Source organism: Neovison vison, chromosome 1 (assembly GCF_020171115.1).
Source record: "Neovison vison isolate M4711 chromosome 1, ASM_NN_V1, whole genome shotgun sequence".
NCBI classification, from domain to species: Eukaryota; Metazoa; Chordata; class Mammalia; order Carnivora; family Mustelidae; genus Neogale; species Neogale vison.
The window spans coordinates 170182271-170195432 of NC_058091.1; the positions used below are offsets into that span (position 1 = coordinate 170182271).

Below are 13162 nucleotides of genomic sequence, written 5' to 3' on the forward strand. Positions count from 1 at the left end.
ATCTTTTGTCAAGTTTTAGAAACGCTATTGTACTCACTTTATAAAATCAATTCAGAAGTCTTAAAAAATTTTTTTTGGGCACTTTTAGGTTTTAAGATTCTTTTTCGAGCTTCTGGAATTGTATCAACACCATTGTATTAAAGGTTTAGCAGAAATCCCTTGAAATAATCAAGGCCTTACAATTTTTTGGTAAGGAGTCCTTTATTAGTTTCTTCTATGGTAATTGGTTTAAATTGTCTATGAAGGTAAACCCCAGCAATCTGCATTTTTCTAGGCCAGTTATTTTTCTAATTTATTATATAAAATTAGTCTTGTAACTTTGAAAAATTTCCTGTTTTATTTCTCCCGTTGTCATTTTAATGTGTTTTTCTGCGTCCTCCCTCTTTTCTTGAATGGGTTAGCTGGTGGTTTGTCTATTTAAATTCACTCCCTCTCTGCCATTTTACGATTTCCTCCTTCTGTTTCCTTCTGGTTTGCTTTATTCCTCCAGTTTTTAAGGCTTGGTTGTATAATTTTCAGCTTCTCCCATTTTTAATGATACAGTTCTAAACAATATATATTTTCTGTCATAAATGCTTTTTAAAAAAAGATTGAGGCCTGCATCAGTCTCGTGGTCATACATATCTTTCTGGTGTGCTCTCCCCATCTTCGGGGATGCTGCCTTGCTTATTCTCTTATTTCTTCTAAGTTCTGGATGAGATTTGATTGTAATCCTCACAGTTTTGTTTTGGTTTTTTCTTTGTAAGAGATTTTTCCTGTACTTTTTGGGAGGGGTGTGCTCTACAAGGACTTTTCTTAGCTCCACTGCCCTGAAGCTCCCTTTTCATTTCCACAAAGTGACAGGACATTGCTACTGACCTTCCTTCTCAATGTTTACCAGGACTTCTCTTTTCTTTGCCCTATCGTACCTGTCCTGTCAGGCTGAAATCCTAATTCTAGAAGTTTCTCCTCAGTGCTAGGCTTTGTCTCATCAGCTGTGAAACATGTACAGCACTGGGCACACTCATCAGATTCGGCTACATTGCCATGACACTCCCCTGCAAATGGAACTTGTCGAAGCCTGCCCAGTTCCAGCTTCTGTTGACTGGCCCCTGCCAGCTGGCAGAAAAATGGGGGGGGGGGGCTGTCAGAACACAGCTGCCTACGCTCCCCATCCCCACACACAGATGATGAAACTGTGTCGGCCAGTGGTCTATCCTTCCTTACCTGTGCTTTGAAGTTCATGGGGACAATGGTCATCTAATTTTGTAGAACTGGTTCTGGGGCTACACTGGTTACTCTGTATTCTGGCTGGAAGGTTCAGAAGTACACTGTTGCCATCATCGTCCCCAAGCTTAACCCCTGTGGGATCTCTATTACTGAAGAGAGATTTTAATAACAATCATTTTATGATGGTTAGGATAGAAATTTTAATTAGGAATTTACTGGTCCTATGCCAAGTGCTTTGTATTTCATCCTTGAATAACCTCAGGAGTTGGGCCCCCCTCCCTGACGTTATGGATGGGAAAGTTAGGGCCCAAGATCACACTGCACGACTTGCAGATCTGGGATTGAAACCTAAGTCATCAGACCCCAGAGCACCTCCTTACATAAGAGACTCTCAAGTTTCATCAGATCTGATCATTTCCAAACTAGGGACCACTGCAAGCAAAACCTCTATGTGAACTGAAATTAAGTATTAACTATTTAAAGATCTAACAAAAATGTATACATATTACAGGTCAAATCTAAAATCACTGTAGATGATGAATACTTGAACTGTGTTGTATGACTTGATTAATCTTATTTTCATGCAAATGATCAAAACAAAGCTTCTCCTACTAACTTCTGAAAACTACCATAATGAGGGTGGGGGCAGAACACAGAGTTATTTGAGATTCTGGACTTCCTATTTCCCTGCTTGTTATGATACCACTGCCAAAGAATAAGTATGCAAAATGTTACTTATAATTTAGTCTATTAATAAATACTGCTCTTGTAAATAACTGTTTAGAAATAAGAGTCATTTCTCTGCAGTTCTCTGGCCTGTGTGTTTTGGTTGGCACACCATGATGGAAGGTAAACACTCAACTGGGCCACAAGATTTCATAAAAAGGCCCCTCACATGTGTACCAATTTGAATCATATTGTAATTTATAGTCTTATACTATTAAATTATAGGAGTTAGGAAATATTTCTTAATAGTTCTATGAAATGGGGTGGTTGGGTGGCTCAGTAGGTTAAGCCTCTGCCTTCGGCTTAGGTCATGATCTCAGGGTCCTGGGATGGAGCCTGGCCTCCGGCTCTCTGCTCAGCAGGGAGCCTGCTTCCCCCTCTCTCTGCCTGCCTCTCTGCCTACTTGTGATCTCTCTGTGTCAATAAAGTAAATAAAATCTTAAAAAGAAATAGTTCTATGAAGTACTTTTAAACTTGGAATTCTCTTCCGTTTGCGATATGGTTACTATTATTACTAACTTTCTTCTAACTGCTAGTGGCAATTCAAGAAAAACAATCTGGGTTTTTTTATAATAGCTCTAAAGCCATTCCAAACAGGCTATTTTAACTCCCAAAGTCTAGGAAGTGACTTAGTTTGAGACAGGGATGTCTTAATTTGCCAGGATTTAAATAGACGCAACTGAAATAACTTGCTGAAAGATAACATCTGCTGTTAAGCTTATATTTTCCCCACAATCAGAAAATGGATTTTATTTCTAATCAAAAAAATAATAAAGTTGACTCTGACAAGAGGAGTTTTAAAACTAAGGATCCAACAACAAATGAATCTTTTCCCAAGCACATACCAGATTTTCCTTTGGAAGGATCATTATTTAAGGGCATTTCCCCCTAAAATTTAGGAAAGAAATTAAAATCTATATATTATAATTCCTAAACAGTTATACTAGTAATTTAGTTTTTACACTCATAGTTGTAGAATAGTTCCACATTTATTATCACCAAGACTCTTAACTTTAACCCAGCTCCCGCAGTGAAGAGGTTTTCTTCTCCATTTCAGTGCTTGTCTCACATCTCTGAACGACATTCAACAGCAGTGATGGGTGTGATTTACTGATAAACTGGTTACTAATGAAGATGAGTTTTTACACTATTTCCTTTATAATTAGCTAGTTCACAGACCAAACAAAACAAAAAGAACAAAAGTGACACCCTTTAACACCTAACAGAACACTTCCCTTCTATTTACCTGAAAATATAAAAATATAAATGACCATGTATGGAGCTGCACCATTAAATTTACTTTAGTGGTTTTGTTTTTTTTTACTGAGAGTTTTACTTATTTTGAAAAAATTAGAAAATTGTCATTTTGAAATCAGAACCACTAACACATTGGACACAACAAACTAAAAAAAAACCCAAATGGCTAAAAATAACTCCCTTATAAAAGTACAAGTATAATTTACAATATCACGTATTTCAGAAAAATAAACCAAACCACTCAATGTCTCTTTCCTTCTAGGTGACTATTTTCTCCCCAGAAAGAAGAAAAAGCAACTAATGAAATTAAAAAATCAGACACAGCTGTTATTCACCCTCACAACATCTAATTAAGTGACCCACACAGCACAAAACTTTCTCATTCACAATCACATACAGTTAAATTATTTTTTCCTCAATCACATAATAGTCTTCTTAAATCAATGTCCTTTTAGAAAATTACTGTATTAGTTAAGCCTACTCATCCTTGCTATGAAGTTAATTTCATTTATATAGGCCACATAAGTTTAACTGGCACACTTAATAAGCCAAAATAAGTCATTTCTTTTTAAAAATTATGGAACCATCTGTTTTCAAAGAAGAATCCTAGATACTTAATTCATTAAAGCAATTTTCTACCATCAGCTATTAAGCTTTTTAAATGATCCCTAAGTGTTCACCCAAAGATTATCAATGCTAAGTGAACTGTAAACTTGTTTTGAAGATTTGTGTCCATTTTATAGTATGATACAATTTGTACTGAAGAGTTTTTTAAAAAGATAACCTACATACATATAGTTAATTTGCCTCAAAGAACTTCTTAGAAACACAGTATAAACATTTAAGAACCACAACAGAGTCCACTGTGGTTCCAACTTCAACAAAGATTTTCTTGTAACCCAGTACAAAGGCTACTGGCTCAAGACCATATTCCAAAGTGACATCGGCACAAGATTTGATTGTGAGACTACCTCTTTAAAAAAGAGCACACTTGGTTATACATGGCTTTTAACCTTGAGCTACAGTTATGCTACAAATCCCCCCACCCTCCCAAGCTAAGTGAAGTCAGTCATGTGGAGATGTGCACATTCTCTGGGGACTGTTTAGAGTCCTTGGTTTTCCAGCTCTGATGGAGATCTCGAAGGCGTTCAGAAGTCCGTGTGCTTACATTCAGGGCAGGATGAACTTTACAGATTCCACTTTCCTCCATTAGTGACAGGCCACAGATCCCAAAGTATGCATGCAAAGCATCTGAAAATGAGGTATTTTTTTTTTTATCATAATACACATTCTTATTTGTACATGCTGCAAAGTACCAAGCTACATATCTATTCACCACATTAAAATTAAATTTAGAAAAATGTTAAATATAGGTTTTGAAACACGTGCTTTCTCAAAGTCTCAAAACACCAATTAAAAACAACAACAACAACAACAGGTGATCAAAATCAGATATTTTATCCAAGCAAATATCATTAACAAAGGAAAACAGTTCTCAAATGAAAAGGTGACATTCTCAACATCCTCTGTGATTAAAAAACAAAGTAGAGTAGCAGTAATAAAAGACTTCTCACTTAGGGGTTTCCCCTTTGGTTACTACACAATACAGAAACAAGAGGCTTTAGCTCTGTATCTTAAAAGGAAAAATTTTCCTGAAAAATGAAAATAAACCTCTGACTCTAAGTAACAATACTCCTTCCCACTAAATTTTACCTCTGACATTTCCATGACCAATACTACCTCACTACTGTATTCGGTGAAAGATGCCTAGACAGAATAATCTGTTATGGAATGCTGTACCAAATTTAGTTTTCCTATTTAGGGGAATGTCAGTCATCCAAAAAATGTCTGAGTAAAAACAAACTCACATTCTCTGTGGTTATAAATACCATAACCTTTCTTCTATACTGGCCTCACTACTGTTCCCCATCTTTCAGGGGGCAGTGACCCTCTTCCACTCAAGTGGCCACAAGAATCACATGGCTGCTGCCTGCTGGACAGCCCTATATGGACTCTGAAGAGCTCAGAGCTCTGCCATTATGGGTATACTACAAAAAAATATATTTTGTAGCCATCAAGCATTTTTTTTTTGTGCTAGCCATCATTTATGGCCTCAAGAGCTACTGAAGTTCAGAACACATTACTGACTTAAACTTCGTCAGGAAAATTAGAAAGTTTTACTTACATGACCATCATCTACTTTTCAAAACAGAGGGACAGACAGTCGTGCTTAGTCAAGATTATTTCTGAAAAATTTAGCTCACTAGTGGAGGCCCATGTCAATCCTCCTTCATGGCCTCTCAAGAGAATGCTTAGGTTTCCCCTGGCTTACTTTTCTCTGATTTTCAGGCCACAAAAAATAAATCTGATTTCCTCTGTACTATGAAATTTTCCTTGTAGTTATTCTAAAATTACAGAAGGTACAAAGCAGCGTATTTTATTGACTAGAAATGAGGATACTTTTCTAGGAAAAAATGCAACTAAAAGAGAAATCAAATCCATCTAGGATAACATAAATAGGATCTTCTACTTTCCACATAATGTAAAAATAAAGCATTTTTTCCTCAAAAAGCATTCTGTAAAAGCCAATGAACCAGAACTTAATTGTTTCAAAGCTCAAAGCTTTTCTTTTAAGCTTCCTTATCTGTAGGTGTATTCAAGCATATCAAATGCTGAAATATATAGTTTCTTCATAATAGAAGTGCATTATTTTCCTAAGTTTCTTCTGTAAATACATAAGAATTACTTTGTGTCAAAACTGCTACTAAGCTAACTAGAACCAAGAATACGCTAATTTTAGAAACTCTTAAAAAATGATTTCCCCAAAGGTCCTATTAAAAAGGCCTTTCCACATAAACTCAACTTATAACTTTCTATGCTCTGCAGTTTACAGGTTCTGAAGACATTTTACTATATCTGTAAAAAGTATTACATCCAAGTACTTACATATACGTTAAAGTTAGCAACTAAGTGCCAGAAAAAACTTTCAAGAATTAAAAAAAAAAAAAAAATTTATTCTGGGGCGCCTGGGTGGCTCAGTCGGTTAAGCATCTGAATCTTGATTTTGGCTCAGGTCATAAGTCTAAGGGGTAGTGAGATCGAGCTCCTCGTGGTCCCTGCACTCAGCACGGAGTCTGCTTGAAGATTCTTTCCCTCTCCCCCCACTCATACTTGCTAAGATAAAGAAATTTTAAAAAATATCTATTGTAAATACTGAAAATGTATTTCAGTATGTTTATACCAGACAAGTTTTCCAAGATATTGTCATTTCCCTCTTCCCATCTGTTAAAATAGTACAGTATTTGTTAAAATAGTACAAGCTCTGATGAAAAACAATGTCATCAAGACAATTCTCAGTTTTCTTGAGGTACTGCTCTAACATTTTTCTAGCTATGGTAACACATAGTAAAATTTAAAAATTTTATTTTGCTTTAGAAATTAGAACATAAAACAAACAAACAAAAAAATCTAGAAAGAACTACCATAACTCAACAGGAAAAAAGAAACCCAAGTAACCCAAAGAAGATATACAAAAGGACAACCAGTGCATTATGAGATGCCGGACATCAATAATTATGAGGGAAATGCAAATTAAAACCACAGGGAGAGGGCATCTCTGGTTGGCTCAGTGGATTAAGCCACTGCCTTTGACTCAGGTCATGATCATTGAGCAGGGCTCATGAGCAGGGCTCTCTGCTCATTGGGGAGCCTGCTTCCCCCTCTGCCTGCCTCTCTGCCTACTTGTGATCTCTCTGTCAAATAAATAAATAAAATCTTAAAAAAAAAAAAAAAAACCTCCACAGGGAGATACTATGTCACTCTGGCTAGAATGGCCATCTTCAAAAGGATAAGCGATAACAAATGCCAGCATGTATGTGGAGAAAGGGAACCCTCATGCACTGTTGGCGGGAATGTAAACTGGCAGAGCCCCTACGGAAAAATGCCTGGAGAAGCCTCAAAAATTAAAAACAGAACTACCATATGATCCAGTAATGTCCCCAAAGGAAATGAAAATACTAACTTGGTATCGATACCCCCATGTTCATAGCGGAATTATGTACAATAGCCAAGATACAGAAACAACCTGAGTTGTCCAACTAATGCATGGATAAAGAATTTGTGGTAGATACATCCAAAATGGAACATGATTTGGCCATAAAAATGAGGAAATCCAACTATTTGCAACAACATGGATGGACCTTGAAGTTGTGATGCTAAGTGAAGTAAGTCAGGCAAAGACAAATACTGTGTGATCTCACCTACATGTGGAATCTAAAAACCAAAAACAAAAAACCAAACTCATAGAAAAAAAGAGCCTGGACTTGTGCTTAGCAGGGGGTGAGGGTCGGGGCAGGGGGAACTGGAGGAAGGGGTTAAAAGGAACAAACTTCCACTAATAAGTAAGTACTGGAGGTGTAATACCCAACGTGAGACATCGCTCACCCTGCTGTACGATATACAGGAAACATGTTAGGACAGTTAATCCTAAGACTTATCACAAAAATAAACTGTTTGCCTTTTACTACTGCCTTCTTTCCTTCAGTATAGCTCTGAGGAGACAGTTGCTAGCTGAGCCTACTCTGGTAGTCATTTCACAACAGATGTACATCAAACCATCATGCTGTGTACTTTTACCTTACACGGTGATGTATGTCAAGGATTTCTTAATAAAACTGGAAAAAACATCCTTTGGCTTTAGAAATGAAAAGCACTGAGGAGAAAATCCACTTATAGTATAATATACTATTTATTGGAAAAAATCCATTTATAAGTGGATAGGCACAATTCAAACCTGTGTGGTTCAAGGATCAACCATACTTATTAAATCTAAGAATCTTTTGTTCTTTACTTCTCTGGCATTCCTGAGTTTGGAAAACAATGAATATCACATTGTCTGAACCTATCTGGCTCCTGAGTTGTAGACAGTGAATAAGAGTTCAGATTGGCAAAGTATCCTTCTAAAAAAACAACAACCCAAATCTGCTGAAATTCAGAGAACAAGGGTATGGGCAGTGACAGACAGCTACCTTCAGAATTAGAGAAATTTATTTAATGGCTTCTGAACAAATTACGAACAGGTTCCCTTCTGGATTTAGTAGTTCATTCTACTTAGCTCTAGTGACAGGTAATAATCCTAAAGATTCTGGCTGGACCAAATGATTCTCTATTTTGGACAGGGCCGATTGAAACCACCTGCCTCATTGCCTCAAATGAAATAAAACATGGATAAGCGAAATATACGGAAAAAAAGGCATACTATAGAAATACATCTTGATAATCCAACCCTTCCTTTATACCCCTCAACATGCTAAACTTCCCCTAAACTTAAAAAATTTTACCTTTTTGAAAAACATATCCTTTAAGTTTACAACTGTAGTTAAATTTTCTATCTTATGCCCTTACTGCAAAGATGCCTGAGAGTCTGTCTACTCAAGAAAGAAACAAAATAAAGTTGTTCTAGATTCATACAAAAAATAAATTACCTGGATGACTATCTGGCCACTTGGCAAATCCACCTACCAGGCGATCTTGAGTTGATAAGATGTAATTTCTATTTTTCTCAAAGTTGGTGTACTGAAAAATTTTCAGAAGCTAAAATGACAGAACAAATATAAATTTACTGACATCAAACTTTCATATTGACCTTTGGCTCAATTTTCAGTAATACATCAATTAAATATGCTTTTCTTTAGCTAAGGCGCTCAAAGCAAGCTCTGGAGACCTCAGCAATAAGAATCAATCAACCCCATTATTATTATTTTTGTCATATCACAGCTATTCTACCTAACCTACTCACTATTTCCTTCTTCTGAAACACGCCCAACTAATCTCATTGCACCACATTTAGCTTGGTTCAAAACACAACTCTGTCAACTGTTCAACTTAATCAGTCATTTTAAAAAGGACAATTTTATCTACCCACATTTTAATTCTTATGATAGGCCTTTGAACTATTACTTACACACCGGTAGTAACCTGGACCAAAAATATTTCAAAAAAGAGCAACAAAAATTATTAACAAGATGATTAGAGACAGTTCTATTTGAGAACAGTTAAAAAAATTGTAGCTTTTTAATCAGGAAAGGTAAAAGGTGAGACAAATACAATTTTAGCGTAAAAAAACCATGTAGCTTTAAAATTTAGGATATATATTTATTCTCTCTCTCAAGAGCCCATTAAATAGGAAAAAAAAAAGGATAAACCAAACTATGAAAAGGGGTATGGAAGAGTGTGAAACAAGACTAGTAGACAAGAGAGTTCAAAAAATTTCTGTTAAGACACAGAGTAGTCAAGGGGTGGGTTGAGGCCTCTGCCTTCGGCTCAGGTCATGATCCTAGGGTCCTGGGATTGAGCCCCGCATCGGGCTCTCTGATTAGCAGGGAGCCTGCTTCCCCCTCTCTCTTTCTCTGCCCACTTGTGATCTCTGCTGTCAAATAAATAAAATAAAATCTTAAAAAAAAAAAAAAAGACAAAGAGCAGTTAAAAGTATGTTAATAAATCAAAGAGCCACAGAAGATACAAAGGATTAAAGAAGCACTATTTTTCAGGCGTCTGGGGGACTCAGTGGTTTAAGCCTCTGCTTTCAGCTCAGGTCATGATTCCAGGGTCCTGGGATCAGGCCCCACATCAGGCTCTCTGCTCAGCAGGGATCCTGCTTCCCCCTCTCTCTCTGCCTGCCTCTCTGCCTACTTGTGATCTCTGTCAAATTAAATAAAATCTTAAAAAAAAAAAAAGCAGCATTATTTCTCAAAAAGAAAAACAAAGCCTAAAAGAATTACAATACAAATAAGAAACCAACTTATTAATTCATTTTAATTTGGTCAATACAATAAAAAGGAAAGAGACCCTTTAGAATCCATCAGCTAGAAACATGTTCCATCAAGTGGCATATGGGTCATTACGTAAGAAGAAACTATAATCTTAAGACTGTACTTGGTTCAGCAATAAACATTATTTACATGATCATAGTAAGTGCTGATTCTTGGTTTTTAAATTTTAGAATCAACTTACAGGCAAAGCATAAAATATGTGAACATTATTACTAAATAAAATATAAATGCTACTTGACATTATAAAAGTAAAGGTAATATGACAGAATTAGAAGGTGGAAGAGGAAGAGAAAAAGTTCAGAACTAAAAACTATATAACCAGTAACAATCTGCTTGAAAAAAGGGAGGTTAAATCTTCATTCTCCGTAGTTGGGAATCAAAGATATGTCTAAAGAGAAGTTAAGAAATCACTGAAAGTTGGGGTCCCTGGCTGGCTCAGTCAGTAGAGCATGTGACTCTTGATCTCAAGGTCATGAGTTCATGCCCCACGATGGGTGCAGGACTTAGTTAAAAAAATAAAATAGAAAATATTTCTAAAAACAACAACAAAAAAATCAGTTAACTTACGGTGATAGTGAATTAAGAATTTTTAAAATGTGTAAAAATCGTTGTTTTCAGAAAGTTCTCAAAGACTACCAAGGTCATATTGAAAAGACTCAAGAGGGGCACCTGGGTGGCTCAGTGGGCTAAGCCTCTGCCTTCGGCTCAGGTCATGATGTCAGAGTCCTGGGACTGAGACCGATAACAGGCTCTCTGCTTGGCGGGGAGCTTCTTCTCCCTCTCTCTCTGCCGTTCTCTCTGCCTAATAGTGATCTCTTTCTTTGTCAAATAAATAAATAAATAAATAAACTCTTTTAAAAGAAAAGAAAAGAGAAGACTCAAGAGCCTACTTGAAGGGGCTTTGACTGGCTTAAAATGGGATATTCCGAGCATCAAAAAGAACAATATAATGGATTAAAACATATGTTAACCTCAATGGCCACTAAAATGATTCTGTAAAAAAAACTCGTAAGTTTTTTATACGACAGCAACAAACAATCAAAAAAGAAATTAAGAAAGCAATTCCATTTAAAATAGAGTATAAAAGAATTAAGTATTTAGTAATAAACCTGATCAAGGACATGAGAGACTTGTATGCTGAAATAAATGGAAAGACATCCCATGCTCACTGTAGGAGAACTTACACTGTTAAAAGTCAATACTACCCAAAGTGATCTTCAGATTCAACGTAATAGCCTTTTTTGTAAAAAATGGAAAAACCAATTCTCAAATTCCTATGAAATGCAAGGGGCCTGAAGAGCCCAAACAATGATGAAAAAGAACAAAGTTGAAGGATTCACACTTCCTGGCTTTGAAACTTACTATAAAAGCTGCCAAGAATTAAAACAGGGTGGTACTGGCATGGGGGCAGACACATGGGCCAATGGAATAGAAGAGAGAGCACATAAAAAAATACCCCATGCCTGGGCGCCTGGGTGGCTCAGTGGGTTAAGCCGCGGCCTTCGGCTCGGGTCATGATCTCAGGGTCCTGGGATCCAGTCCCGCATTGGGCTCCCTGCTCAGCGGGGAGCTTGCTTCCCTTCCTCCCTCTCTGCCTGCCTCTCTGTCTACTTGTGATCTCTCTCTGTCAAATAAATAAATAAAATCTTAAAAAAAAAAATACCCCATGCGTATGTGTTCAGTTGATTTTCCACAAGGGTGCCAACACCATTTAATAGGTCAAAGAACAGTCTTCTCAACAAATGATCCTGGGAAACCAGGATATCCACATGTAAAACGATGAAGCTGAACCCTTAATTTATACCATATACAAAAAATTAACTCAAAATGAATCAAAACCTAAACTCAAGAGCTAAAACTATAAAACTGTTGGAAGAAAATAGCGGAGAAAATCTTTTGGCTTTGGCAATGATTTCATAGCTGTGACAATCAAAAGCACAGACAAACAAGAAAAAACAGATAAACTAGACTTGATCACAATTTTATTTTTTATTTATTTATTTTTTATTTTTTTTTTTAAAGATTTTATTTATTTATTTGTCAGAGAGGGAGGGAGAGAGAGTGAGCACAGGCAGACAGAGAGGCAGGCAGAGGCAGAGGGAGAAGCAGGCTCCCCGCCGAGCAAGGAGCCCGATGCGGGACTCGATCCCAGGACGCTGGGATCACGACCTGAGCCGAAGGCAGCTGCTCAACCAACCGAGCCACCCAGGCGTCCCTTGATCACAATTTTAAACTTTTGTATATCAAAGGACATTACCAACAGAGAGACAACCACAGAATAGGAAAATTTATTTGCATACCATGTATCTTGATAAGGGATTAATATCCAGAACACTTGAAGAACAAAAAACACGACAAAAAAATGGGTGAAGGACCTGAACTGACACTTCTCCAAAGATACAGAAATGGCCAATAAGCACATCAGAAGATGTTCAGTATCACTAATCATTAGGGAAATGCAAATCAAAACCACAAGGAGATAGCACTAGGATGGCTATTATAAAAACTAAAACTAGACAGAAAAGTTGAGTGTTGTTGAGGGTATAGAGAAACTGGAACCCCGGTACACCCGTAGGACTGTAGAATGGCACACACTATCATTGTAGAAAGCACAGTGGTACTTCACAAAGTTCCACAAAGAACTACCATATCATCCAGGAATTCCACTTCTAGGTAAATATACAGAAGAAATGAAAACATCAGCTCAGTTATTTGTACACCTATGTTCAGAGGTGACTTATTTACAACAGCAAAAACATGAAAATAACCCAAGTGTCCATCAGCAGATAAATGGATAAACAAAATGTGGTATAAACATACAACAGCATATTACTCAGCCATAAAATGGAATGGAATTTTGATATATGCTACAACACGGATGGACCTTGAAAGCATTATGCAAAGCAAAATAAGCCAGACATAGAAGGACACATATTGTGATTCCACCTATATGATGTAGCAAGAACAAGCAAATCCATAAAGGCAGAAAGCAGAATAGAGATGACCAGGGGCCAGAGGGAGATGAGAACAGTAAAGAGTAGAGAATTTATATTGAGGACAATGAAATTTGGGGTATGCATAGTGGTGAGGGTTACATAACATCGTGAATGTAATTAATACCACTGAATTATATACTTACA

At 36.8% G+C, this 13162-nt stretch overlaps 1 protein-coding gene across 2 annotated transcripts in view; it reads right to left on the minus strand.

Moving 5' to 3' along the window:
* Window positions 1–2647: 2647 nt before the first annotated feature.
* Window positions 2648–13162, minus strand: part of PGGT1B (protein geranylgeranyltransferase type I subunit beta) — a 57930-nt gene continuing 47415 nt past the window's right edge. For both annotated transcript variants that reach the window (XM_044263103.1, XM_044263114.1), the window contains 2 exons: window positions 8676–8784; window positions 2648–4443 (listed from right to left, as the gene is read on the minus strand). In XM_044263103.1, the coding sequence (XP_044119038.1) occupies window positions 4262–4443; window positions 8676–8784 (291 nt within the window). In that variant the 3' untranslated portion in view covers window positions 2648–4261. The remainder of the gene's footprint in view (window positions 4444–8675; window positions 8785–13162) is intronic.